The sequence below is a fragment of the Alligator mississippiensis genome, chromosome 2, assembly GCF_030867095.1.
Source record: "Alligator mississippiensis isolate rAllMis1 chromosome 2, rAllMis1, whole genome shotgun sequence".
NCBI lineage: Eukaryota > Metazoa > Chordata > Crocodylia > Alligatoridae > Alligator > Alligator mississippiensis.
In genome coordinates, this window is record NC_081825.1 from 24,241,640 (window position 1) to 24,265,948 (window position 24,309).

General features: G+C 41.3%; 1 protein-coding gene across 9 annotated transcripts in view; it reads right to left on the reverse strand.

Moving 5' to 3' along the window:
* Nucleotides 1–442: 442 nt before the first annotated feature.
* SH3TC1 (SH3 domain and tetratricopeptide repeats 1) overlaps nucleotides 443–24,309 on the reverse strand; it is a 68,509-nt gene continuing 44,642 nt past the window's right edge. For all 9 annotated transcript variants that reach the window (XM_014607699.3, XM_019479230.2, XM_014607696.3 and 6 more), the window contains 8 exons: nucleotides 21,165–21,206; nucleotides 18,290–19,978; nucleotides 17,135–17,315; nucleotides 10,225–10,375; nucleotides 7,434–7,556; nucleotides 6,976–7,126; nucleotides 2,956–3,152; nucleotides 443–1,086 (listed from right to left, as the gene is read on the reverse strand). In XM_014607699.3, coding sequence (XP_014463185.1) covers nucleotides 829–1,086; nucleotides 2,956–3,152; nucleotides 6,976–7,126; nucleotides 7,434–7,556; nucleotides 10,225–10,375; nucleotides 17,135–17,315; nucleotides 18,290–19,978; nucleotides 21,165–21,206 — 2,792 coding nt within the window. In that variant the 3' untranslated portion in view covers nucleotides 443–828. The remainder of the gene's footprint in view (nucleotides 1,087–2,955; nucleotides 3,153–6,975; nucleotides 7,127–7,433; nucleotides 7,557–10,224; nucleotides 10,376–17,134; nucleotides 17,316–18,289; nucleotides 19,979–21,164; nucleotides 21,207–24,309) is intronic.

Consider the following 24,309-nt stretch of genomic DNA (forward strand, 5'->3'; position numbering starts at 1 on the left):
TTTCTCCCAGAATCCTAGATAGAGAAGCGAAGAGTGAATTAAATCAGTTTTATCTAGGATAAAACTTCCCAAAGGATAAAAATGTAGAAGCCCAAAATAAATAAATAAATCCCATTTTCAAAAGGATGTTGGACTAGATGCAATAAGTGTTTTCAATTAGGTAATGCAACACTTGACTCCCAAAGTGAAAAGCAACACCCAATATTGGTATCTAGGTTCTCTTCACAGTGTCTGGAAGAGAAGTCAGTGTTTCAGCAGGGAAGTCCAAAAAATCCCATATGCTAAGTAGGAAGAATGGATCTATAAGAACCACAAAGCCAGGGTGTCCGAAATCCCTCTCTGTCTAGAGCTTAAGTGCCTAAGTCAAGAGCTGCACTCAGGATCCAGAGCCTATGATCCTTGTAGCATAAATATTTTGGAAGACACAGATGCAAGTCTATAATATTATTCTTAGAACAGATCTTATTTAATGTGGGGGGAGCAGTCATGATTTTCTATTTACATTTAGAGTGCTTTATTATGACATTTCATAGCAGATGTATATTATTCATATTCTAAGCTCTGACTTTGCAACAACAAGAATTTAAACAAGAGAGAAAACTACTTCTGATACAAAAATGTGAGGTTTTTCCTTTACTTCCTAGGCCAATTTATGCTTTCAGATTAAGTCTAAAGTGTCAAGTGAATGCCAGCACACTCTCGTCAAGACAGGTATTTTAGCCAGTGATGCCGAGTCCTCAGAACTTTGCGTCAATGTAAAATAGTCAGGAATATATTGGATATTCTCATAAATGCAAAATAATGTTCCTCTAGCTGTCTGACAAGTTTTCACAGGACATCTTTCAGAGGTACCAATGCTGCATTCCTACAATACTGATCGGGGGCCAAGTTTATTCTCCGAACATTAAGCTCCTTTGCAAAGGTTCTTGCCTTCTGGTAAAAGAACAGTGACATCTCCCGATCCACGAGGAAGTGGTGGTAGATAATTGCAAGTCTTGTATAAATCTTCAATTGAGCCTTTTTGTTCCCCAAGTCCATAGCAGCTGCAAGTGCCAGATGATAGTATCCTGCTGCATCAAAAGGATCCTGAAATAGAGGTTATATAAAATGTATTATACAAAGCAATGTATGATGATAATAGCATAAGCAAAAGAAAAGTTGGGTCTCAATCATAAATTCTGTACTTAAACTAAAGAGATTAGGTACTTGGACCAGACTTTCAAAAAAGTACTCAGCACCTAGGGAGACTTTCAGGAATGAAAGTAGCTGAAAGAGGCTATTGTTCTAGCCTGGAGTTCTTGTAGGGAACACTTTGGAGGGCTGTGTGAGCATCTTTTGCTGTAGACAGTCTTAGAATATGACACCTGCATGGTCTTTTTACTACAGAAGACTATAACAGTCTGGGCCTAGCAGCAGGCCCCAAAGACCGACTGCTCTTTGACTGGTTCCTGGTGACATCAAGTTTCATTTCAGTGGAAGAATTAGTCCAAGTTGACTGCTACACTTTTGCTATGCTTTGTTGCTAATGTGTCTCACTGTGCTGGAGGAGAAGAAAAAGAGCCTCTGAGAGAGTTGGAGAGAAATCAGGAGTTCCCTTCCCAGGAGCACAGCAAAGAGTTAGCTCTCCAAGGTTGCTAAGGATAGCCAGAGGAGCCAGGAACAAAGACGACCCAGGGTCTCAAAGTCTTTAAAGCTTGCTCTTTAAAAGCCATGCTAGGATGGGCTGACAGGGGCCCCTTCAGGACAGAGACCAGACAAGGATTTTTATGGGGAAGGGGAGTCCTGAGGAAGAGCTTCCCCTGAAAATCCACAACAGTGACTACACAGGTTAGGCCTTTAACTGCAAGTCTCTTCTCTCAACATTTTTATTGGAAAATACTGTTTGTGACCAACAGGAATGGGCACAGTCACTTAAAAAAAAAAAAAAAAAGTAATAAAAGCAGAGGTGCTGGAAGAGGAGTTTCTGGTGGTGATGCTGACCATGTTTTGAGCACTTGCTCACAAAGTAGGAAGTACTGGGTTTTGTCAGTGGGGAATGCTGAGGTCCCATCCCTGCTCCCTGGTTTTATTAGTTTATTATGATTTATTTTATTTTACATAAATGACAGTTTAATATAGAATGGATGTGGAAAACAGATTCCAGCCCCCCCACCCCACCCCTTTTTAGCTGATTGCCCCAACAACCAGGCTACAGCATCAGGCTACTGCTTATACCTCCTTCTATCCTTACAAATCTTGCCTTCCTCTATGCATAGTCCGCTCCAGCACACCTTCAAGCTCTCACCAAGCTTAGCCTACAGTTAATGTTTAGAGCACTCACAGCAGGCAGGACCATAAGGGATGGAGGAGGACCTACAACAGGGCTGTCCAACTGATGCAGCCCCAAAGGAGTTAACACGCAGTCCATGGGCTCCCACCCAGCCACTACTCGTCCCATTGTTCCTGCTGCACTGGCAGCCAGGGGCTCTGGGCTCCCCCTCTCTCCTCCAGCTTCTGCTTCCTGCCTCAACTGCTGGGGGCAAGACGGGGCAGCACAGTGAGGGGGAGGGGGCCCAGGAAGCTGTCTGTGCTGCAGGCACTCCACATGTTTCTAGGAATCCTGACTTCCAATGCAGCAGAGAGGAGGAGTTGGGATACTGACACTCGTTCACAACCGGGAAAGGAGCCAGGCTACACTCCAGGCTAGGAAAGAAGCCAGGAGAGAAACTAGGCTGCCCGTATGAAAGGAAGAGGACTGGGTTGTACGCCCTGTACATGCAGCAAAAAGGGGGGACACTGCTATACTTATGCCTTTCAAAAGATTTGACCTCTAGTGTTACATAAACAATATACTCCCCACTCTTCATTATTCCTATGCATACAATTAGAAGAAAAATCCAATGAAAGGTTCTCATGGAACATTAAAAAGTGCAAAATGTTTTCCACAGTAGACCTCAATTTCCTCATATGTCTTACCTTTAGGTCATAGAATATAATGTCTCCTAGGACCAAATAGACCTTCACATAATACAGTGTCTCTTCATCAAATTCCAGAGGAGACGAGCAGAGTGATAACGCTTTCAGGTAAAAGTGTTCAGCAAGTTCACACTGACCGAGGCGGTGATGGATGGCAGCAAGCCGATGATATGCTATTCGCTCATTTAGCTGATCTCCTAGATGAGATGATACACAAAACAGCATACAACTCTGACATGCAGTGAGAAGATGGATCCTCCCAAACTGGGTTATACAAGATATTTTTTCTTTAATTCTGATTTCTGTGCTTCTTTTCACTTAAAGTCAGTAACCAAAGCTAAATTAATAAGAGATTACTTTACCAAACTAGACATGGGGCAAAATACTGGAGTCCTTGATTTTTTACAAGAGCTTCGTTTTGTGAGAGACTGAATCTTTCACACTAGGTACTTATACGGTAGCCCTCAGTGCAGTATTTGATTGTCTTCTGAGTATTTGAAAATAAAAAAAACTAGTAATTATTTCCTGTCTGCAGGAGATAGCAACCCCACTCAAAAGTCTAACTGTTTAAATCAGGGGTGGGCAATTATTTTGGCTGGAGAGCTGCTTAACTTTTGGTGAGCTGTCAAGGGCCACATGGGTAGTCCGCCTCTTGAGACATCCCGCCCCAAATGCCATTTTGGGAGGGAAAGTCCCACTGCTAACTCCTGACATTTGCCACCAGAAGTCCCTCCCCTTGCTCTTAGAAGTACTCTTTTTGAGACAGGGGGTTACCATCTTGGAATCAGAATTAAAAAAATCATATTCTAAAAAACAAACGTACTATATTTTAAATTCATTTCAAAAATATTTTTGTCCTGATTCAGTGCATTTGCATAGTTTATGTAGAGGTGATTTCATAAAAGCTCAAAATAAAATCTTACTCTTGTATATTATGTGGGGGTGTGCATGTGTGTGGGATTTGTGGGGGGGGTGAAGTTGTGAAGGGGTGTGGGATGGTGTAAGCATGTGGATGGGTGGGTGTGTGGTTTGTTGGGGTGGGGTATAGGGTTTGTCCGGGTGTGGATATGGGACAACCCCCCCTCCACACACGCAACACCCCCCCACAAACCCCATACCATCAGGCCAGGCAGGCTCCCTGCCACAACATGCAACTCCTGGCCCTGCAGGCAGGAGCTCCCCTCCTCACTCACCAGCTGTCCAGTCACCACCATTGCACTCAGTGCCTCCGCACCCATCTCCCATCTGGAGTGCTGGGAGTCCCAGAGGTGGAGGCGCAGAGCCCACCCAGTTCAATGGCATGCAACCTCTGAAAGCATGCATCCCACCAGCTTTCAGAGAGGCAGCCATGGGCCTGTAAAAATTGTTTTTTGGAGGGGCCCCATGGGCCAGATAGAATGGCCTTGTGGGCTGGATCCAGCCCATGGGCCATATTATGTCCGCTGAAATAAATGTTTCAAGCAATGGCTCTCTCAGGATCCTGGTTCCCGACTATGTCTTATTACTGTCTTTTTTACTAATTAACAAAAGGCCATGTCTTTCTTATATGGTTATACTGAAATTCAAAAAATTCAATTTTCCACCCAAAATTCAACTTTTAACCAAAAGGCTAAGGATAGACATTACACATAAACTGGTTTAAGTGATCAGAAACCAGTTTAAGCCTGTAACAGAACAGAAGTTCAGTGCATATAAACCAGTTCAAAATGGCTGAAACTGGATTAAGATAGACGTGGATGAAAGTAGTATCAAACCTGACTAATTTAGGTTAAACTAGTTTATCAAACTTCTGTCCCAGATCCCCTCCCAACTCAAGTTAACTCACAGTCCCCCAGCATCCCAGGATGCTTTGCACCTCTGTCACAAAACCCCTCTTTCAGGGTGGGTGGGCTAGCCTTGGCCTACACTGTCTGCTCCAGCCGAGCAGGGACAACTCTACCCCCAGGCCCTGGCATTGCTGAGGCAGCAAAGCCTCCACTCTTCAGCCCTGGTCCCAGGGGACAGCAGGGAGTCAGAGGGCATGAGCCAGGCAGTCAATCAGGGATGCACCCTGTTCAGCTGTATTCAGGTGCCCTCAAAAGTAACAGACAGGCTGGGAGGCATGCTCTAGAGCTCCCCACTTCTTTCCTGGGTTACAGCAGGCAACTGGCTGCCTTTCCAGATTCAAAGGTGAATATCAGTTCAATTTATGCAGCTTAGAGAAACCTGCAAATATTGAATCAATTCAGCCTCGGGCTTTTTTTTTGGGGGGGGGGGGGGTGGGAGGGGGGAGACTATCTGTACTTAGACAAAATGTTGTCAAGGGTCATTTAGAAATACTACATCAGATACCTGTACAGGAGGCTGGGCTAAAGGGAGTCTGAGGTCCCTTCCAATTCCAGGATTCTAACTATTTATAAAATATTTTGCTGAAACGTTCTCTTTCCTCTAGCCCACTCTAAGTTGTCAGTTATTATTAATATTTTGCTAATCACAAATTGTCTATTAGAAAGGTTTTGAAATGTAGAAAACCTGTGTGGAAAGCCTGAAAACCAGTACAAAAATTGCCAAAAAATTTTTCTGACTTCACATGGAATCAGTCCAGCTCACAAGCAAAGCCCCAGACTGGTCTTAATAGCCAGCTGGAACTAATACTAATCACTTCTTTTTGTAAAAATGAAGTGAAAGGAAGGTCTGTCAGGCACTAGTTTTTGACTTGGGATTCAGGGGTTCGTTTCCCTTCTGTGTCAAAAGTTTACTGTGTGACTTCAGGAAAGTCATTTGGGGCCAGATTTTTAAAGATTTTTAAGATGCCCAAGTATGCAGGCAGTTACCAAATGGGATTCCCAGAAATTCCTGGTCCATACTTTTCATTAATTTCCCATTCAATTGTGAATTGAATTTCCCCCTTTTAAAGTAAGAGGGGGAAAAAAAAGAATAGGCCAAATTCTGAAGGGCCAGTGATTGTGTTTTAGATTCTGCTTTTGGCTTCTTCTTGATAGCATATTAATCATCTGTGTCCCAGATGGACGATCAGTTTGAAATCAGGTCATTCCTCAGAGTTAGAGATGCTGCATCCTGGCAATCTACTGTATTCACTGTCCTGAGTCAACTACATTAAATTTATGCAATTTAGGATTTTTATTTCTTTTCATAAGTCATCAAGGATTTTCCAGGGAAAGGGTGGTAACAGTGAGCAATACTGTGAAGGCAGGCTAGTAAAGGCCTTACTGCAATAAAAAGAAACAGTATGCTAGGTTGCATAATTAATGGAAAGAGATCATTCTTACAAGCAGTCGAAGTACAAAGTCTCTCCTATATAAATATATACGGTTCTGGTCAAATTGCTCAAAAGGGAGCACGCAAATTTTTAAGAAGGAAACATGGTCAATTTATGCTACAAAAAGTGTTTTTTATGAAGAAGGATTTCGAGAATGTTTGACCTGAAAAAAGGGGTCTGAGAGACGCCTGCCTCAGTTACTCAAGCATCCGATGGAGGGCAGGGAAAGGCCTTCAAAACTCATGCTGCCGCAAGAGATCATAACACAGGAATTTAGCACATTTAGATACAAAATGAGAATCATAGCTGAGGTCTCACTAAGTGGGCCAACTGCTCTAATATTCAAGACCCAGCATGAAAATACAATACCTCAGATCAAGCCTCCATTCATCACTTCCTAAATGAGCCCTCAAGCAGACTAATGCTTATAATCCAGGTTTTAGATGGCCTCCCCTTGAATATTTCCTCCTAACAACATCAAAAACCTATTTGTATCTCATTTGGGTTAGCAAATATAGAGGGTAGAATATTATTAGACTGGAAGAAGTTAGGAGGAGAAGAAACTAAAAGAAGTTTAGGAACTGACTTATCTCCCTGCTAGAACAGAATTAAAAACAGCAATGAAATTAATACTGACTTCCTAATACCCAAAACCTTGACAACAAACACTACTGAATTCAAAGAAAAGTGATAAATCCTTCCCCAAAATCTATCACTTATAGTAGAAATCAGTCACTAACTTTATGTAAATGCTGATTTACCTAAATTCACACTGAGTGAGAGAGATACTTTTGCATATTCCAGGCCTTCCTCATAAGCCTTTAGCATCAGCAGCAGTTCCACTAGTTTGTTGCACAATCGGAGTTCTGCCTTTTTGTTTCCGATCTTTACAGCAAGTGGAAGAGCTCTGTCCTGAAATAAGCAAATACAATTCATTTGGTTATTGCCGAAGCACAGAAAACATACTGATTAGCAGTTAATTTCTCATATTTTGTAAATTATTTACTTTGCTTTATGAGCATGGAATCAAATAACCTGATCTCAGCCAGGTCAGCTGTTACCAAGCCAAATCCATCAATGTTTATGGCATAGAGTGTAAAACAGACACTCTTTGGAGAAGAGAGTGTTTTTTGTTCTGTGCTTTGTACCTAGCACAATGAAGCCAGGACTGTAGCTCCCTAAGTGCTACCATAATAGAAATAAACAACAGACCACAAACCCTGTAGAAAGACACCGCTTTTTCCTTCTCCCAGGCACCATTGAAAAATATGTCGCCTGCAGCTTCAAATAACTCCATTCCTAAGTTTGGATCCCCAGTATAAAGAGCAGCATCTTGAGCAACCTAAAATGAAAAATGTATGTTTTGTTAGAAAATATTTTGTGATTCAGCAATGAAGCATCACACTTTTGTGGAAGAGTTTTGGTACCAGCTGCACAGAATCAAACATTAGGGATAAGAAGATCTTTTTTCCCCTTGATTTTGTTTCTCTGCCACTGCAGGGCTGTTCACCAGAATACATTCTTTATTCTCTAAAGATAAAATATGCATTTTAACAACCAATATTTGATAGCTGACAAATGAGATATTCCAAATAATGCGGATGTATATGCAAGATTTAGAACTATGCACAAAATGTTAAGTAAATTAGTAGTATGCTAAAGGAGCTGCACCGTAGAATAACCATTTGTTATTTCAGACACAACAAAGAATTGCAGCAGTAAAAAACTCAATAAAGGGAAGTGCACACCGTGCAGTATAAGTGGACACTGCCAAGATACTTGTAAATTATAACAATTACCAAGTAACAGAAGAACCCTCCTCTCTCCCACCCCCCATCCAATGACCCATGAAGTAAATTAGGTAGGCCTACTGCATTAGTATTACAAGGAACCTGAATTCCAACTCTGTTTCAATGAACTATTATATAAAGTAACAATACCTAGGCTAGGGACAGAAGTTACACATACACTGGTCTGAGCGATTGGAAACCTGTTAAAATCTATAACACAACAGAAGTTCAGTGGACATAAATCAATTTCAAAATGGCTGAAACTGGTTTAAGATAAACCAGGATGGATATACAGTAAAAGCTGCGCTATCCAGCATCTTACAAGCCAGCATGTTCTACTAACCGGCATGCTGGCTTGTAAGATACAGTGGAACTGGAAGCGCCCACCACGGCACTTCCAGTTTCTCCGAGCCCCCACAGCTAGGGCCAAAGCAGCCTGCACTGCCAAGCCCCCACGGCCCGGGGGCATAACAGGCTGTGCGGGGCCCGCCTCCCTGTCCCACGGGGCCCGCAGGGCCTGCAGGACGGGCGGTGATGTGGCAGGAGCGACAGTGATGCCACGGGAGGGGTGGAGGGATGCCCCAGATGCGGCGGGAGAAGCAGTGGCCGGGGCTGCTCAATTAACAGGCATATTTTGTTATCTGGCATCCCCCATTCCCAGAGGATGCCGGATAACAGAGCTTTTACTGTAGTATCAGACTTAACTGATTTAGGCTAACTAGATTTATTGAACTTCTGTCCCAGATCCCCTCCAGATGCAAGTTAAATCTTTCGTTGTTTCAATGCTGTTTCAACATTTCGCCCATAGGCCATTCCACAGCCGGCGCCAGGAAGATCGGTGCTGCTGCTGGCCCCAGCTGGCAGCACCAGCCTCCTGTGATCTGGCAGGCAGATCGGGGGCCCGCAGCCCCGGGAGCAGTCCAGCACAGCCCCACAGCTCTTCTGGGGGTGCAGGCAAGCTCCCGATCTGCCTGCCAGACGACAGGAGGCTGGTGCTGCTGGTTGGGACTGGCACTAAAGCCAAGTAAGCCTGGGTTTTGAAATGTTTCGAGTGCCCTTGTTTCATTTCAAAGCTGTTTCAAAGGCTTTTGTTTTGTTTTGATTTCACTGTTTTGTGTTCAAAATGCATTGAAACATCTTCAAAATGAAGTACCAGGAGAAATTTCACACAGCCCTACTTTGCACCTCCCGAGCAACCCCCCCCCCGGCCCCACTTGCAGGGTGGGAAGGCTAGCCCAAGCTGTCTGCTCCAGCTGAGCAGGGAAGTATACTCTAGCACATCCCCAGGGCTTCTGGCCTGGGCCACTGCAGGTATGTGAGGCATTTCCAGAATCAAAAGTCTGTTTGCTTGCTTATCGGTTTAATCTATCTAGCTAAGACTAACCTGCAAAGGTTGAATCCATTCAGCCTTGGGATTTTTGACTGCCTGTACTTAGCATTAGAAACAAGGGCACAGAGATGAAGCAATTTCCCAAGGTCATATAGCCAATCAATGGTGGGCTAGAAAATGACCTGCACCCTCCGAATTCCCTTCCAGTTCTTTTAGGCAGACAACATCTCCTATGTGCTGATAAAGCACCTGGCAAAATGGTGACTGAATTACAGAGCAGGGCCTCTGGGTGCAACTACTATAGTGTAATAGCAGTGGAGGAAAGAAAAAGGGCTATTGGAAGAGCTGTTAATTGGAGTTTCAAAAGACCCTTGAGAGTAAAACAGAAGAGAGATCCATTCCCCAAGATAATGTTTCACAAGCAAAACAGCAAACCACTAAAACAGAATGTTGCATTCAAAAGTTGACAGGCCTTTAATAATGCAGCACCAATAACAGCACTATAATTTATTCAAAGCATCACCTCACAAAGCTTTTCTTTTGGCTCATGATATTAGAAGATTTCTCTTTTGCCATGCCACACAGAGTCATCCCTTCATCTATATCCCAATCATGACCATACCATACAGGTAGACTTATTCTAAAATCTAGACCAGGGATCCTCAACCAGGCTGCTGCCACATTCTTTGACGGGTGATATAAGGTGTGACAAGATAAGGTTCAGGCTTGTCCCTGTCTGAATGATCTCCCACCCCCACTGCGAGGAGGCAATATTAAAATATTACCCCCCCCACTGCAATATTAAAAAACTAATTTTTAATTGGGTGCTACTCAATTCACAAGTTATGGAGGGGTGCCTTAGGTCCACTGATCTGGGTAATATAACTTACCTGGATATAGAGATCAACTAGTTCATTCTGCCTCAGAATGTAATATATCTTTCCTGCTTGGAGCCAGGCATAGGCCTCTTTCTCTTTCTTCTGAAGATCTATAAATATTCCTAGGCTCCGTTTGGTATATTCCAGTGCAGATCTATAGGCTCTAGGGAAGAAAAAAAAAAGGAAAAGAAAATGCTAATCAGAATGAGTATAGAAAAAGTAAATCCCATTTTATTGTATCAGATTGCAAAGCTATTTCTTTTCATAATAGGACATACCTTATTTACCCCAAATGTTTGTGAAAATAATATGCATGTCTCTCAGTTTCTCTCCTCTTATTGTTTTGTCTGATTCCTCCATTTCCTGACTTTGTTAATTCTTTTAGTGTAATATGGTAGTATTTTAAGAGTACCCTCCCTTCCTCAGCAATAGGATACATCCTTCCCCAGTGACACAGTGAAACAGCATTTTCTCAGCCCTGGCTCTGCTCCTGCTTACAGTTAGTTCCTACAGCAATTTTAGTAGGAGTGGGGAGGGATGGGCAGTATTTGGAGGGACTGGCAGGTCTATGTTGTGGGGAGGTTGTCTGTCTGTCTGGGAGGTGAGGGGGGTTGGAGAGCTCAAAATAACCTGTCAGAGTGTGGGGGTAGAAAAACTGCAGCCTGGGGACTTGAGTGAGCAGCCTAGCTTTCTCAGCCTCAGGGCTGTACTATGAACATGTACACACATTCAGTTACATCAGGCATGGGTAAGCCCAATCTGTGTAGTGCACCTCCCTAGATGAATTAAGTTCATAGATTTCATAGACATTAGGGCTGGAAGGGACCTTGGGAGATCATCAAGTCCAGCCCCTGCCCCAGCGACAGGAAGTCAGCTGGGGTCAAAGGATCCCAGCAAGATAAACGTCCAATTGACTCTTAAAGGAGTCCAGATTAGGTGTTTGCACACTATTTCTTGGGGTTACAAGAAATAATGGCCATAAGCTAGCAGACAGCAGATTTAGACTAGACATTAGGAAGAACGTCTTCACAGTTAGAGTGGCCACGGTCTGGAATGGGCTCCCAAGGGAGGTGGTGCTCTCCCCTACCCTGGGGGTCTTCAAGAGAAGGTTAGATAGGCATCTAGTTAGGGTCATCTAGACCCAACACTCTTTCCTGCCTATGCAGGGGGTCGGACTCAATGATCTATTGAGGTCCCTTCCGACCCTAACATCTATGAATCACTTCTGGAGGGAGTCTATTCCAGACCTTGGGGGCTCAGACAGTAAAGAAGTTCTTCCTTATGCCAGCCTGAAACAGTCTTGGAGGAGTCTGTGACCATTGGACCTTGTCATCCCTTGGGGCACTCTGGTGAACAAGTGTTCCCCCAGATCCTGATGTACACCCCTTATATATTTATAGGGAGTAAAACTAAAAAAAGGGAGTAAAACTCTTCATACATTTGAGAATAAACACTTCATACAGAATGTTCTCAGACAAACTGGTAATTTAAATAGCAACATGTTGCCAGGTCAGAATGGTGTAATCAAGAGGTCTGATGGAGGTTACAAGTTACTAAAGTAAGTATGTAATTTTTTATTAAAATCAGCTGCTGGAGGGTGCCAAATGGTATCCCTCTATTTAACAAAAAGCTGGAAGAGTGATCCAGAGAAGTTAGAACAGGCTGGCCATTTGTTGCCTGATCTAAACTGCCCAGACATATACCAGTTCGCACATTGATCAACCTAACCCTTTCTAGAAAACCCAGGTGCTTCTTGACCTGATGTTCCTGACTAGAGATGGCTCTTCTCCCAGTTCTAGGACACAATGTTCTTATTCTAAAGGCCTTTCTGATAACAAGCCTGACCAATATTTTGATCCCGATTCACAAGCTCCACTGATCTTGGTTGACCCCTCATTGCATATTCACATGAGAAATTTGATCAATTTGCAGAAGTCATCATCAAATCACTGTAACCACATTCATCAGATATATAATTTTAAATATGCTTATGCCAGATGCATGAGAAAAGCAACATATGATGAACCATATAGTATTACAAAAAAAAAGCCCTTAAAATATTCAAAACTCTAAATGAATACCAAATATCTTGATAAATATCAAAGTAGTGGATCTATATAGCAAAACTTAGAAATATTTAAAAATAATCAGATGTTGCATAAAGGCTTTCCAAAGAACAAAGACATGATGTAAAATACATAGGAGTACCATCCTGCAATCACAGAAGCATGTTTGGAGACTACGGGTACTTCTTACAGATGTAAGCGCCCAGTGCTGTGACACTTACAGTTACATAAGTGGCAAAATGCATGTCAGCGCTGAGAAAATGGCAGCGATGTGCTTTTGAGCTAAAACACCTCTAAAGAACCTTTAGTTCAAAAGCACGCTGCTACCTTTTTCTGTGCGCCGACACGCACTTCGCTGCTTATACAATTGCACATGGTATAGCACAGTTCACCTCAGCTCGCATGCAGAGCACGCTCGATTAATTGAGTCTGCTCTGAAGCAACAGATCTCCAGCACGTCACGGGCAAAAAAGCATGTGTATGAATGCCCTATACTTCTAACAGCTGAGCTTCCCAAATTAAAAAACTATGCAGGATGCACTGAAGTCTTTGCAGTCACGCACAGCCACTTGGACTGTGACTGGGAATCAAATCAGATCACTTAGTGCTCAAGGTATTCGCAAGAGATCAGTGAATAAACACCACATGATACTAGGAGTAAAAAGAAATTAAGAACAACATATCCTGAATGGAGGAAAGAAGCAGTTAGAAATTCCATGAGTGCTGATTTTTCTGGGTATGTTGAAGACAACAGAGGAATTTCAAACAGTGCTTCTCTCTCTTTTCAAGCACTACCATTTGAATACAGACATCCTGAAGGCAGTCAGGTGGTTCTGAAGTGCCCAATACATTAATGGTTTTCAGTTCACTCAAACAGGGGAAGCTAAATTAGGAAACTAGTATAGAACTTTGAGAAGTCCTCACTCCACGCAAGAGTTGAGCATAAAAAGTACGTCCTAATCATAAGAAACAGAAGGGAAGCACCTAAAAGTTGATAACGGATCTTCAACTAGATATGTTTGTGGCTCTGAGAAATAGGAGAGGTGCTATGAAAGCACATGCTGTGTCCTTTCACAGTGTAAGTGAGCTGTTTCACAAAAGCTTATGCTATCTCTCTCTGATTTCAAGGCTAAAAGGTGTGAATCTATGTTGCCTTCTGAGAAACGGAACAGGAAACAACAGAGTTTGTATGTTCATGAGTCATTTTATTTTTTTAAAAATTGAAACCTTTACCTATATGTAAATCGCAAAGCATTAAACAAGCAAGAAAATGCATTAAACAAGTCAACAACAAAAACACTTTACTGCCTAGAAGGAATGTGGGGAAGAACATACAAGAAAAGACTGCCAAATGCTTGTCCGTGGTAGAAGTGCCAACAGTGTTCTGGCAAGTGTTCTTAGAAAGAACAAAGACAGATTTGTGCATTGTCAAGTCCCTGTTTGAAAGACTATCTTTCTGTAGACAGACAGACAGTTGTGTTCAGTGCCCAAGGTGTTTCATAAGAAAACAACCAGTTTTTGGAAAGAGCCAGAGTTGCTGGGCTAGACTTATACAACCAAATATAGATTTTTCTGTAGTAGAAACAATAGACCTAAATAGAAGTGAACAAAGCATGATGTGGACCCATTCTAATTAGAATACAAACTAGCACACCTATAGGCAGACATTTTGCCTAATTAACTGCTAAAACCAACAACCTGAGAGGACAGCTGCAAAGTGAGTTAAGGAGGCCTCAAATCCTGAATGACTACAACAGTAAGTTCAGAAATAAATTGACCACAAATGCCTCCAAAAGAGTAGTGGTGTAGAAGCCACAGACTAGCCAATAGAGCGATTCACAGCCAAGTGACATGAGATCCTTATAAGGGTGCCACACATTATTGGCACTGTTGTGTGTGCAAAAGCCTACGTATGATTCGAAAGATAAACTGAGAGATTTCAAACGGGGATCTACACTGTCAAAAACATTCTGACCTGCTGTAGTCCAAGTTGGTTGCAACACAAGAATTGTTGCGTCATTTATCAGTAATGAAAAATGAGTGAAAGCGAGGGAGTTTATACACGTGCTCAGGGGGCAGGGCTGCTTTAACTGCAGCAGCTCTAAGAGCTGCTCTAATTAAAACCCCCAGAGTATCACGTGTATCCACATCGCCATGCTAGAAAATGGTGGCGGGGACACTTCGTGTGTCTCATTTGACGAGCTTTAGCTAAAGTGCCCCTGCCACCATTTTTCAGGACAGGGACATTAATACGCATGGCACTGGAGTTTGCTGAAGCACAGTAATTACCATGCTCCTGCAGACTTGATTAATTCCTGCACATTGGAGCAGCCTCGCTGCACATGTATAGGCACCTTAAGAGCTGTTATTATCTAGCTGGTTGCCTGGAGTCTAATGAGGTTGAGAACCACCAGGCTCAGGTGTCAGATATGTACCAACAAAAACAAGTGTCAATACATTCAAAGAGAAAAAGGTGGGTTTGGTGTTCGTTTCCGGATTGAAAGTCCAATGTCTTCATTTAAGGTAAGTCAGTATTGGCTGAAACTCACCACAAACCACTTGCTGCCACCACTTGATGGAAACAAACAAATATGCCCATTCTGAAAATGCAGGATCTAAATTTACTCAGATAAGTGTATAGTTTGAAAACTGAATAGAAACCTGGGGTACATTTGGTGGCTGCAGATACATTCCCTCTCTAGGCCATTTGATGAAAGTGAAGCAGAGTCTAGAGCTCAATATTTTTACTTTTCAATACAATCTACAAAATAAAAATCTTACAGAGAGCTTGCCCAGTATATCTCATGCAGGAGTTAAATAATGTGAAATTAAAATCAGACAAAACATCATCATCAGTCACTTGTCCTACATTCCCCTAAAGCTAATTACAGTAACTTCCAATCTCTGCTTGACCACTGCCAATCTTTCAAAGCAATCATATCCTAAAGCAATTATCTTATTTAGTACAATGATAATGGTCTGAAACTCAGGCATGCAGAAGGGCCAGCTGCATCTGATGCAGCAGTTTGGGTTAGTACATGCCAAAAGCTTGAAAAACCCTCAACTGAAGCTTGCTCCAAAGCACTGAAGTCACAAACAAACAGCTTTATAATCCAAGATAAAACAGCCTGAACAGCATAATTGTCCAAATGGGGGGGGGGGGGAAATGACACAGATAATCTGTACAGCACCAGGGATGGATTCAAAGGGGGTGTAGTAGCACAACCTCGCCCTGGTTTCTGATCACACAGCAGGAGATTGTAAGTTTCCCTCCTTCCCCTCTGTGCTCAGAGGCATGTCTCCTCCCTCACTTGCCACCCAGTGTCCCTGTCCCAGGGTCAAGAGCAGCTCTTGTTCCACTCTAACTGGGCTGTACTGTGGCTGGGCTGAGCCCAGGACAGTAGCATACCATGGGTCTCGGGCACCCGGAGACCAATGCCTGCATCTGCACGCCCTCCCCCCCACGATGATTTGAGCAGGGTGTGGAGCTCCCATTCCTGCCCCACAGCACTTCCATGGGGAAATTAATATTGCGACACACCAGACACTGGGGGAGGGGTAGCAGCCAGAGTTTCCAGCCATAACTTGTGAAGAAACATACAGACCAATTGGGTCAGTTTGTAGGACTAGAGACAGACATTACACATAAACCAGTTTAAGTGATCAGAAATGGGTTTAAACCTGTAACAGAACAGATGTTCAGTCCATATTAAACAGTTTGAAAATGGTTGAAACTGGTTTGAGATAAACCAGGTTGAATGTAGTATCAGACTTAACTGATTTACGTCAAACCAGTTTATACAGTGTCTGTCCCAGACCCCTTGCTGATTCAGACTCCCCAAGTATGCTCTCTGGGCTGGATGGGACTCTCTGCTCCACAGCAGGGCTCCCTGCTACTCCCTGGCCAGAGCTCTGGCAGAGACTTGCAGGAACAGAGCATCTGCCTGGCTTCTCCCTGCTAAGCAGGGATTATTTCCCCCGCCCCTCTGCTTTATGCAAACACCTCAGCACTAGCTAGCAGACCACATGCCGTCTAAAAACTGTGTTGTGGGAGATGACAAAGGCAGACAGGCTTTTTGGAGCTAATCAACCAGTAGCTTAATATCCTTCCTTGGAAAAAACTGTTTAAAAAGAGCTTGAACTATTGGAAAGAGGCTTTATTTTCTTAATGGGCTAATAAACACTGAGTTAGGGGTGATAAGCATTCCCTGCTAAGCTGCTGGGGGGTGGGGGGGGGGGTGGCAAATAATAAGAGCATCCTGCCAGGGCCTGGCCATGCCTCCCTCAGCTCAGCACTGTGAAAGGGAAGGGAGAGCTGCTTTAGCACCCTACAGCTTCTAGTCTCAGCCACTGCAGGCACATGCCTGAATTTTTTTTTCAGTCCAGAGGAGATGTCTGTACAGTTACAAACTGGTTTAGCCTAGCCAGGTTAAACTAAATTGCAAAGATTGAATCAATTCAGGCTCAGGCTTTTTGAATGTCTGTCCCAAGCTTAGGGGACATGTTTCCATACAAAAACAACCCTCAAAATTAGAAAAGTGTGTTGACAGTCACAGTAGAGACCTAATGATTGTCTCAGTATTTCAGCAGGAAAAAAAAGTCCACCTTGTTCGTTTGGTTCCCAATGCTGGTACTAAACCCTTGTAAATCTAACTTTGGAGGTCATTTAAAAAAACCTAGACAAATAAATCTTTCAGATGAAAAGGGATACCTCTAATTCTAACCTAAGGCATATTGGCAGAGCAGTCTACTGCACTCTACCTGACATACCAGAAGAACGTAGAGAGCACTTGTGCCCTCCAGCACAATCTTTCCTGTTAAAAATTAAAAACAACACCATTTAGAATGGATCTTACCTTTCTGTGCCTAACGAGAGATACAGCTGACTGATGGTTTCCAAAATTTGTCCCTCCAAAACTTTGTCAGACATTTTTCTAGCTAGTGATAATTGATATTCATTGTAGATGACACACTGGGCTTCATCTGGAGCAACTCTACTGTAGAATTGGCACAGCAGCTGAATAGCTTGGAGCTGACCTAGGAAAACAGGTTTGAAACGCTCAAAAAAAATATATCCTTATTAACGGGGTTAAAAATGTGATGCAATAGAATTCAATTCTACTTATTGTGATCCTGGTTTGCTAAAACAATGCCTTCCATAATAAGGATTTTTCAAGCACTGCTTTATACTATAGCAAAAAAACCCCAAACAAAAAAATAAATCACATTTCACTACCACGTTCCACCCTTTCTCCATCTGAACTAGTAAAGGCCAAAGATGACCTCATGCTTTGTCTCCAAAATAAAGCGTGCTAAGTGCATTGTTCTCTTCCGATCCTCCTGCTGACTGGCCAATGAAGTGTCATTTAGAAAGACCAGCAATGTAGCTTTTTTAACCATCATTTGACCCACTCAGCTGCATCCCTTAACTGAAAAATTACAAAGTCGATGTTCTTTATGTTCACTGCACAGATTCCTTTCTATGCCAGTACTGGAGATGAGTATCAGTATGCCCAACCAAATTTTCCCCCTGTTTTTTATTTTCTAAATATGTTTACTTTTTGCATTAAGATTCCTTTTTCTACATTATTTCTGACAAATCAAATACTTAAGAGCAATGCATTAACAATACGCTTCAGAGTGGGAAGGACTTCATTCTTACCAGCATACATCACCTGATTTAATCTATTCCTAGGCCACTGTAAGTGGACATAGCCACTATAGCTTTAAAACTCAAAGAAACAATTTAAAGTTGCAATGGGTTAGCTTCCCATACAGTAGTATCAGAGCAAAAGATGAATATTACATCTGTTCAGTGCAACTAACTGTAAACTAGTCTAATTGTTTTACACCCTTAATGATGACTAGAACAGTACAGCAAAGGAAAAGGGCGATGTTTGCTCTGAGTCACAGATAATGAAATGAAAAGATCTGGTTATATCAACAGAATACAAACACTCCCAAATGACCACAGTACATTTGAAATCAAAAAGGAAAGGAAATGTACCTACTTTCCAAATTATTTGTTTCCATTGCTACCAAAAAGGCCCATTCATAATAAAATAGTCCTTTTTCCTTATGGGTGCCATTAGCATAATAGGATCCCAGTCGGAGAAGGACTTGAATAAAATCTCTGCCACAATCCATGCTTGGAAGCCTTGAGAACAGCTTCACGGCTTTGATGAAGTAGCGCTCTGCCAAGTTACTAGCGGCTAAATCCAGACATAGCATCCCAAAATTGGCCAACACAACTGCTTGGTTATGGGTTGTTTTAGTCTCTTCCGAGATCTGTAGAGCTTTGTAGTAGTTCTCAGCTGCTTCTTTTATATTCTCCATTCTTTTCACAGCAATACCAATCATATTATAAATAACACCCAACTGTTGAGGACTTCCACAAAAAGAGTCTGCTGTAGCATTTAAAATGACCAAAGCATCAGCATTTTGTCTGTGCAGAATATATAACCAAGCAAGTAAAACTAAATGGTTAATAGTTTCTTCGGCACTGGGTGAAGTATTGGAGTCCAGTACTTTCTCCATACAAACAATGGCCTTCCCATATTGTCTGTGATGCCTGTACAGTTCTGCTAAGCCAAGATAAATTGTGCTGCATAGTTTTTGTTGTTCACTGGTAAATACAGAGGCAAGTGCGTGTCTGAGGTAAGGCGCAATTTGTGATGGGAGTGTTTGTCCTGCTTTTCTAAGCTGATACAGCTTGGGTGCATTTTTCATAACCAAATCAATGCTTCTCAAACAATTAATTAAAGTACCTGAGCCCTGGGAAGAAGCAATCCTTACGCAGCTTAGCACAATGTGTGGCAAGTATTTCTGACTGTAGAATTCACCCAGTTTAAAATAGCAGTTGATTGACAAGGAGCTGTTTTGTAAACCCAACTCATTATTCAATAATTGCAGCCTTTCTAGAAATGGTAGTGCCTCTTCATACTGCTTAAGTTTTGTGTAATGTTTTACCAAAAGAAGGCATGCTCTAGCCTCTGCATGCTTGCTCTGACTCACTATTGTCCTCTTTAAGGCATTCCTTAAAATATCCGACTCCATGTCAGTGCTGCAAATGCAGTTGGGAATCCCCACAAGCAGGGATGCGGCCTTGTCAAAAATGCGAGCACTTTTTTCTTTGTTCTTCTGCTTCAAGTAAATGGCTGTTAGATTTGTATAAAGAGCAATAACCAGATAAAGGTCACCAAAATCTCCTTTCATTGCTCCCATGGCTTCTTCAAAATAAACCCGTGCTTGAGAAAGTTTCAGCTTTCTAACACTCAGTCTACCCAAAAGAAAGCATAGCCTCGTCAGGGCCCAAGGCATATTTGCTTTTTTTGCTGCCTCTCTTGCCAACCTAAAATAGCCAACTAGTTCATCCTCACCACTATAGCCATAAAATGTGGTGCTCAGAAATGGGAATGAGAAGTCATAGAGATTTTTGAAGTCTCTCTCGTACTCTTTACTGTTTAAAAACAGTAACAAAGACTGAAAGACCTCAGACTCCAGATCATCTTTATCTTGATGTATGCAGAAATGTGGTTCTTCAGACAAGGGAACGGTCTCTTTATTTGAAGAGCTATAAAAATCCTTTTCTTGACTCGCTGTTCTTTCCAACTGGAGCTGCGAATCTTTACATTTCATCAGGAATTCTTTCACCTTCTTCGTTCTACTGAACTGTGTGTGAGATGAGTGATGTGAAAAGTCTGCAATACAAAAGTCAGTTAAGGATCCAGGTAAATAGATGCAAGCTAAAAGTGTATGGGGCAAGAAATTCAACATTTAAGGAAAACACTAATAGAATTTTCCTAAGGAAATGTGAAAAGTTGATAGTTAATATTCTTATTTTGTTAAGATTAATTGTAATACACAATAAAATTAACACTGTTTTTATATAATACAATTAACACAATTGATTATTCCATATAGATTATTTAAATGTATGTACTATAATTATGATATATTCATAATTTTAATATACATACATGGGTACACACAAATTAAGTTTATAAAAACACTGTAGTTGATAAAGTTCATGTAGATGCCCCAATTTGCACCAATTAATGATTTGTTTCTCACTATCCAGGTTCTCCTACCACTACCATTTTTGTGATGCCTGAATGCTTCATAGGGTTATGAAAGGACAGGAAGATTACTCCCTCCTTTCCCAATTGCTGGAGAGTTCTCCCACAGATCACTGGGCAGAGAAATGCCTCTAAATATTGTTGATTAGAAATTACTGAGTATCATTAAGAGCTTGTTGGAGCTTTCTATGAAGAATTTCAGAATTTCACAGGACTCTGGTCCAATAACTATCCTGCAGGAACATCAAGGATTCTCAGTTTATATTGGGAGAATGTAAGTTTAACAGGACAGGGGCCATACGGTCTTACACATGCATTCAGTGCCTCACACTGATCCAGGATGGGGCTGTAAATACGAAAATGCAAATTAATATTAAAATGACATCATGCTCAACCAAGAAAACACAATGGAAAGGAATACACCATCAGGAAAACAGTAGATGAGCATGAGACTTTTAGCAGATTTGCAAGCCAATGTAATTTAGAACTGAATATTCCCAAGGTATCAAAAAGACCACGTTCTGCTTTCTTTCTGCTAGAGAAGGTCACAGCAATATTGCACAGCATGTGGCTAACATGCAAGTGGAAGGAAAAGTCTGAAACGGAGTATTTAATACCAATAAACCCCAAGAAACAAAAAATACAAAAAGTGCAGGGGGAAGGGAATGATATGAAGTAGGAACAAGTTTTCAAATGTGAAAAGGTGTAGCAAATTGTACAGTTGGGAGCTGGCATGAATGCTGCCATGATAAGACTGAACATGGCCATGTAATGAAAAGTAATACAAAGCGCATATTATGTCTTTTACCTTGCTCATAAGGCTTCTGAAATTCTAATTGTTCTAATCCATCTAAGAGACAATAAAAATAATAATATTAATTACATTGTGTGTTTTGCCCATTTATTTGGTTTTAAATATCCTAATGTACACAAAGTATATCATAAAAATTAAAAATACTGGAGTATTTTGTAAAACTTAACAAACATTAACTCAAGGGCAAATTTCCCTCCACTTTTATAAGTTCTATGTTTTCTTATTCATGTTCTTTGCCTCTGCATTATTTATATTATCTGCATGTGGTATTTATGTATACCCTTGCCGAAACATATGCCAGGATATGGCTGTAATCATAAGATTTGGTGCAAGTCAGAATAGTTTAATTAGCAATAAGTAGCTATTGCATTATGTAGAACCTATATCAATCTATACATACTGTTATGTAACTTTATAAACATTACCCTTAGAATGCAAGATTTCTTTTAAAAAAGGAACATTATGTTATAGCTCTGGCATATTAAGCTATTATTATTCATTAGTAGTAGTATTCAAATGAGTTTTAGTGTCAGTCTTCTAAAAAAATAATTTCAAGAAACAGTAATTTATTGGCAAAAAAAAGATGAGTAGTCATATACCAGACCATTCTAGCAACATGTTGGTAGATAATCATATTAGCATGCATGAAAAATTTCTGTGGAGGTATCCACACTATCTTCATTCACTACTTCCATTAGGTGTCTCTCTCTCTTCTCTTTCTTGCTCACACATTTTCTAGGTCTCAGATTCAGGAAACAAATTTAAAAGGTTGTCTGTTTAATAATGCACATCTATACAATATGGAAGAATCATTGCGTTATATAAAGAGAGGCTACCGCGCCTTCTGCAGAGAATTTCTAATCAATTGAAAGTAAACCTCTTAACTGGTTATGTATGCATTCCTTAATGAGTTTGCCAGTTCCAGTAAGATGTGTTTTATTGCATATCCTTCTAACAAGGTTTCTGATGCTTTCTTATTAAAGTACCCATACTTTAATGAAGAGGATCGTTATTCTACACTTGCTAAATGCACAAAAGAAGTGGCAGAACATCTAAAATATAGGATTATGGAATTAAACTCTAACAGATCTAATTTCTGCTTTATTAAGGCCTTTCACTGCTAGTCAATGGTATTATATTGGTATTTGTATTGTTATAAAACACTTACTATTCATTTGCAGGGGAAAGAAGTGGAAGGGGAGTGGGGCAGAGAGCAAGGGGGATGTCTGCCCCCCTCCCCCCCAGCTGCCTGACCTGTTGCCCCGCTACCTGCCCCTATGCTACTGCTTTCCTGCCTGCAGCAGTGGAGGGGCATGGGAGGAGGCAGGGGGCACATGAACTCAAGACAACCCTCCAATAAATTAGCTTCTATACCTGGAAAATTAAAACAAATTTATAAATGTTCCAGCTATAGAACCTAATTATTCGGTAAATACAGTATATAGTTAGATAAGATTGGACAAGCTTTTGGGCACAACGTGCCATTCTTCAGGTATGGGAAAGAAACAGATATAGCCCAAGCAAAAAACCAGATTAAACAATGACTTAACTCTTATAGAAGAGGAAGACGGAAGTGAACCAAAGGAGGAAAGTCATCAGAAGCAGCTACAAAACAAGTCAAGGGCAGTTGAAATAGATAACCTAAATTCTGAAAAAAATACAAGACTATTTAAAAGGGAAGAGGGTTGTTATTATCTGTAGTGTTCAGAGAAATTATCAGATGGAAGAGATAATAAGCCATAAGACCACGTGTGCATTTAGTCCATGTTATTTACACATTACGGAGTTAAACAAAAGTAATCGTTTCATCTCTTATTTAGCTTAGACTGTATTTACTTCTTTCCCAGATCTGAGGATGTCACTTTGCCTTATCTGCACATCACAGAGCAACTCTCACAAAAGCACTCTTACAGACCCTAGGGAACACACGACAAGCCTCAACTTCCCCTGTGCAAAATGAAGTTTATTTTCTACCCAAGAGGGCTTTTACAATCTCTGATTCCTCCTCAACCTGAAGAAGGATGCATGTGTCCAAAAGCTTGCAAAGAAAGAATTTTTTTTTTGCTACGTTTTAGTTGGTCTAATAAAAGGTATCACCTCTGAACCAAGAGTTTTGTATTTCTCTTTTTCTCAGACCAACATGGCCACAAAATAGATCCCTACAAGTTTGTCTAACATTTCTCCCAACTGTAGACCTGGACCAGTAAAATGGTTGTATGGGATCAGGAACAGGGCAAGTGAGGATGTGGCCACACACACACACACACACACACACACACACACACACACACACACACACACACACACCTTTCACCTTGCCACACATCCTGTGAGCTTAGTGAAAGCAGTGATTCCAGGCAGAGCCAGAGCCAAGAGCTCGCATGCGCAACTGTGCCACCTCACTCCCTGTGGATCCACCCTATTACCAACAAAACCTTGCTTCTTGCACATTCCCCTGACCAGAGCTATAACACCTCTTTGATGCTAAAATACATTTATGTCATATCACAGTGATGGACATTACCAGGATGTAGGATCAGCATGCAGAACTAAAACATCTGATATGGCTCTACTGATTTGACTAAAGTTACACTAGTTAGGCAACTGCCAAATCATAAATTAGATAACAGACCAGACTATGTTCACCAGATCATGGAAAGCATGTTAAATAAACTAAAATATATGGCAAGTCAAGACAAGACACTTTTTTCTGAGACATGTTATACTTGTCAAATATTATGCAAGGGAAAATGGATTAAATACAAGAAACTGGTCCCTGACAAATGCAGGCTTAATCTATTTATGCTAAAATCAGTGAACCCTCTTGGCCTTGATTTTAGTAAAAGAATGAGATGCTGAATTCACTTTTCCTGTTATTTCTATCCATTGTGGAAAGTGAGAGGGCTTTAAAAGCAGTGACTATATCAAAAAGCCACTTTACTAAAAGAAAAATATTACATTGGTACTGACAGTTACAGGTAGGACTTCTACAGTCTTTTGAAAGCTTATTTAAGCACAGAGGTATGTATTTTTGTTTTCATTAGCATTCAACAATTACACCATTTTTATTGATAATACCACAAAACAGATAGTAACTGAGTGTATGCACTGCCACTTTTATAATGCCGCACTCTCTTTG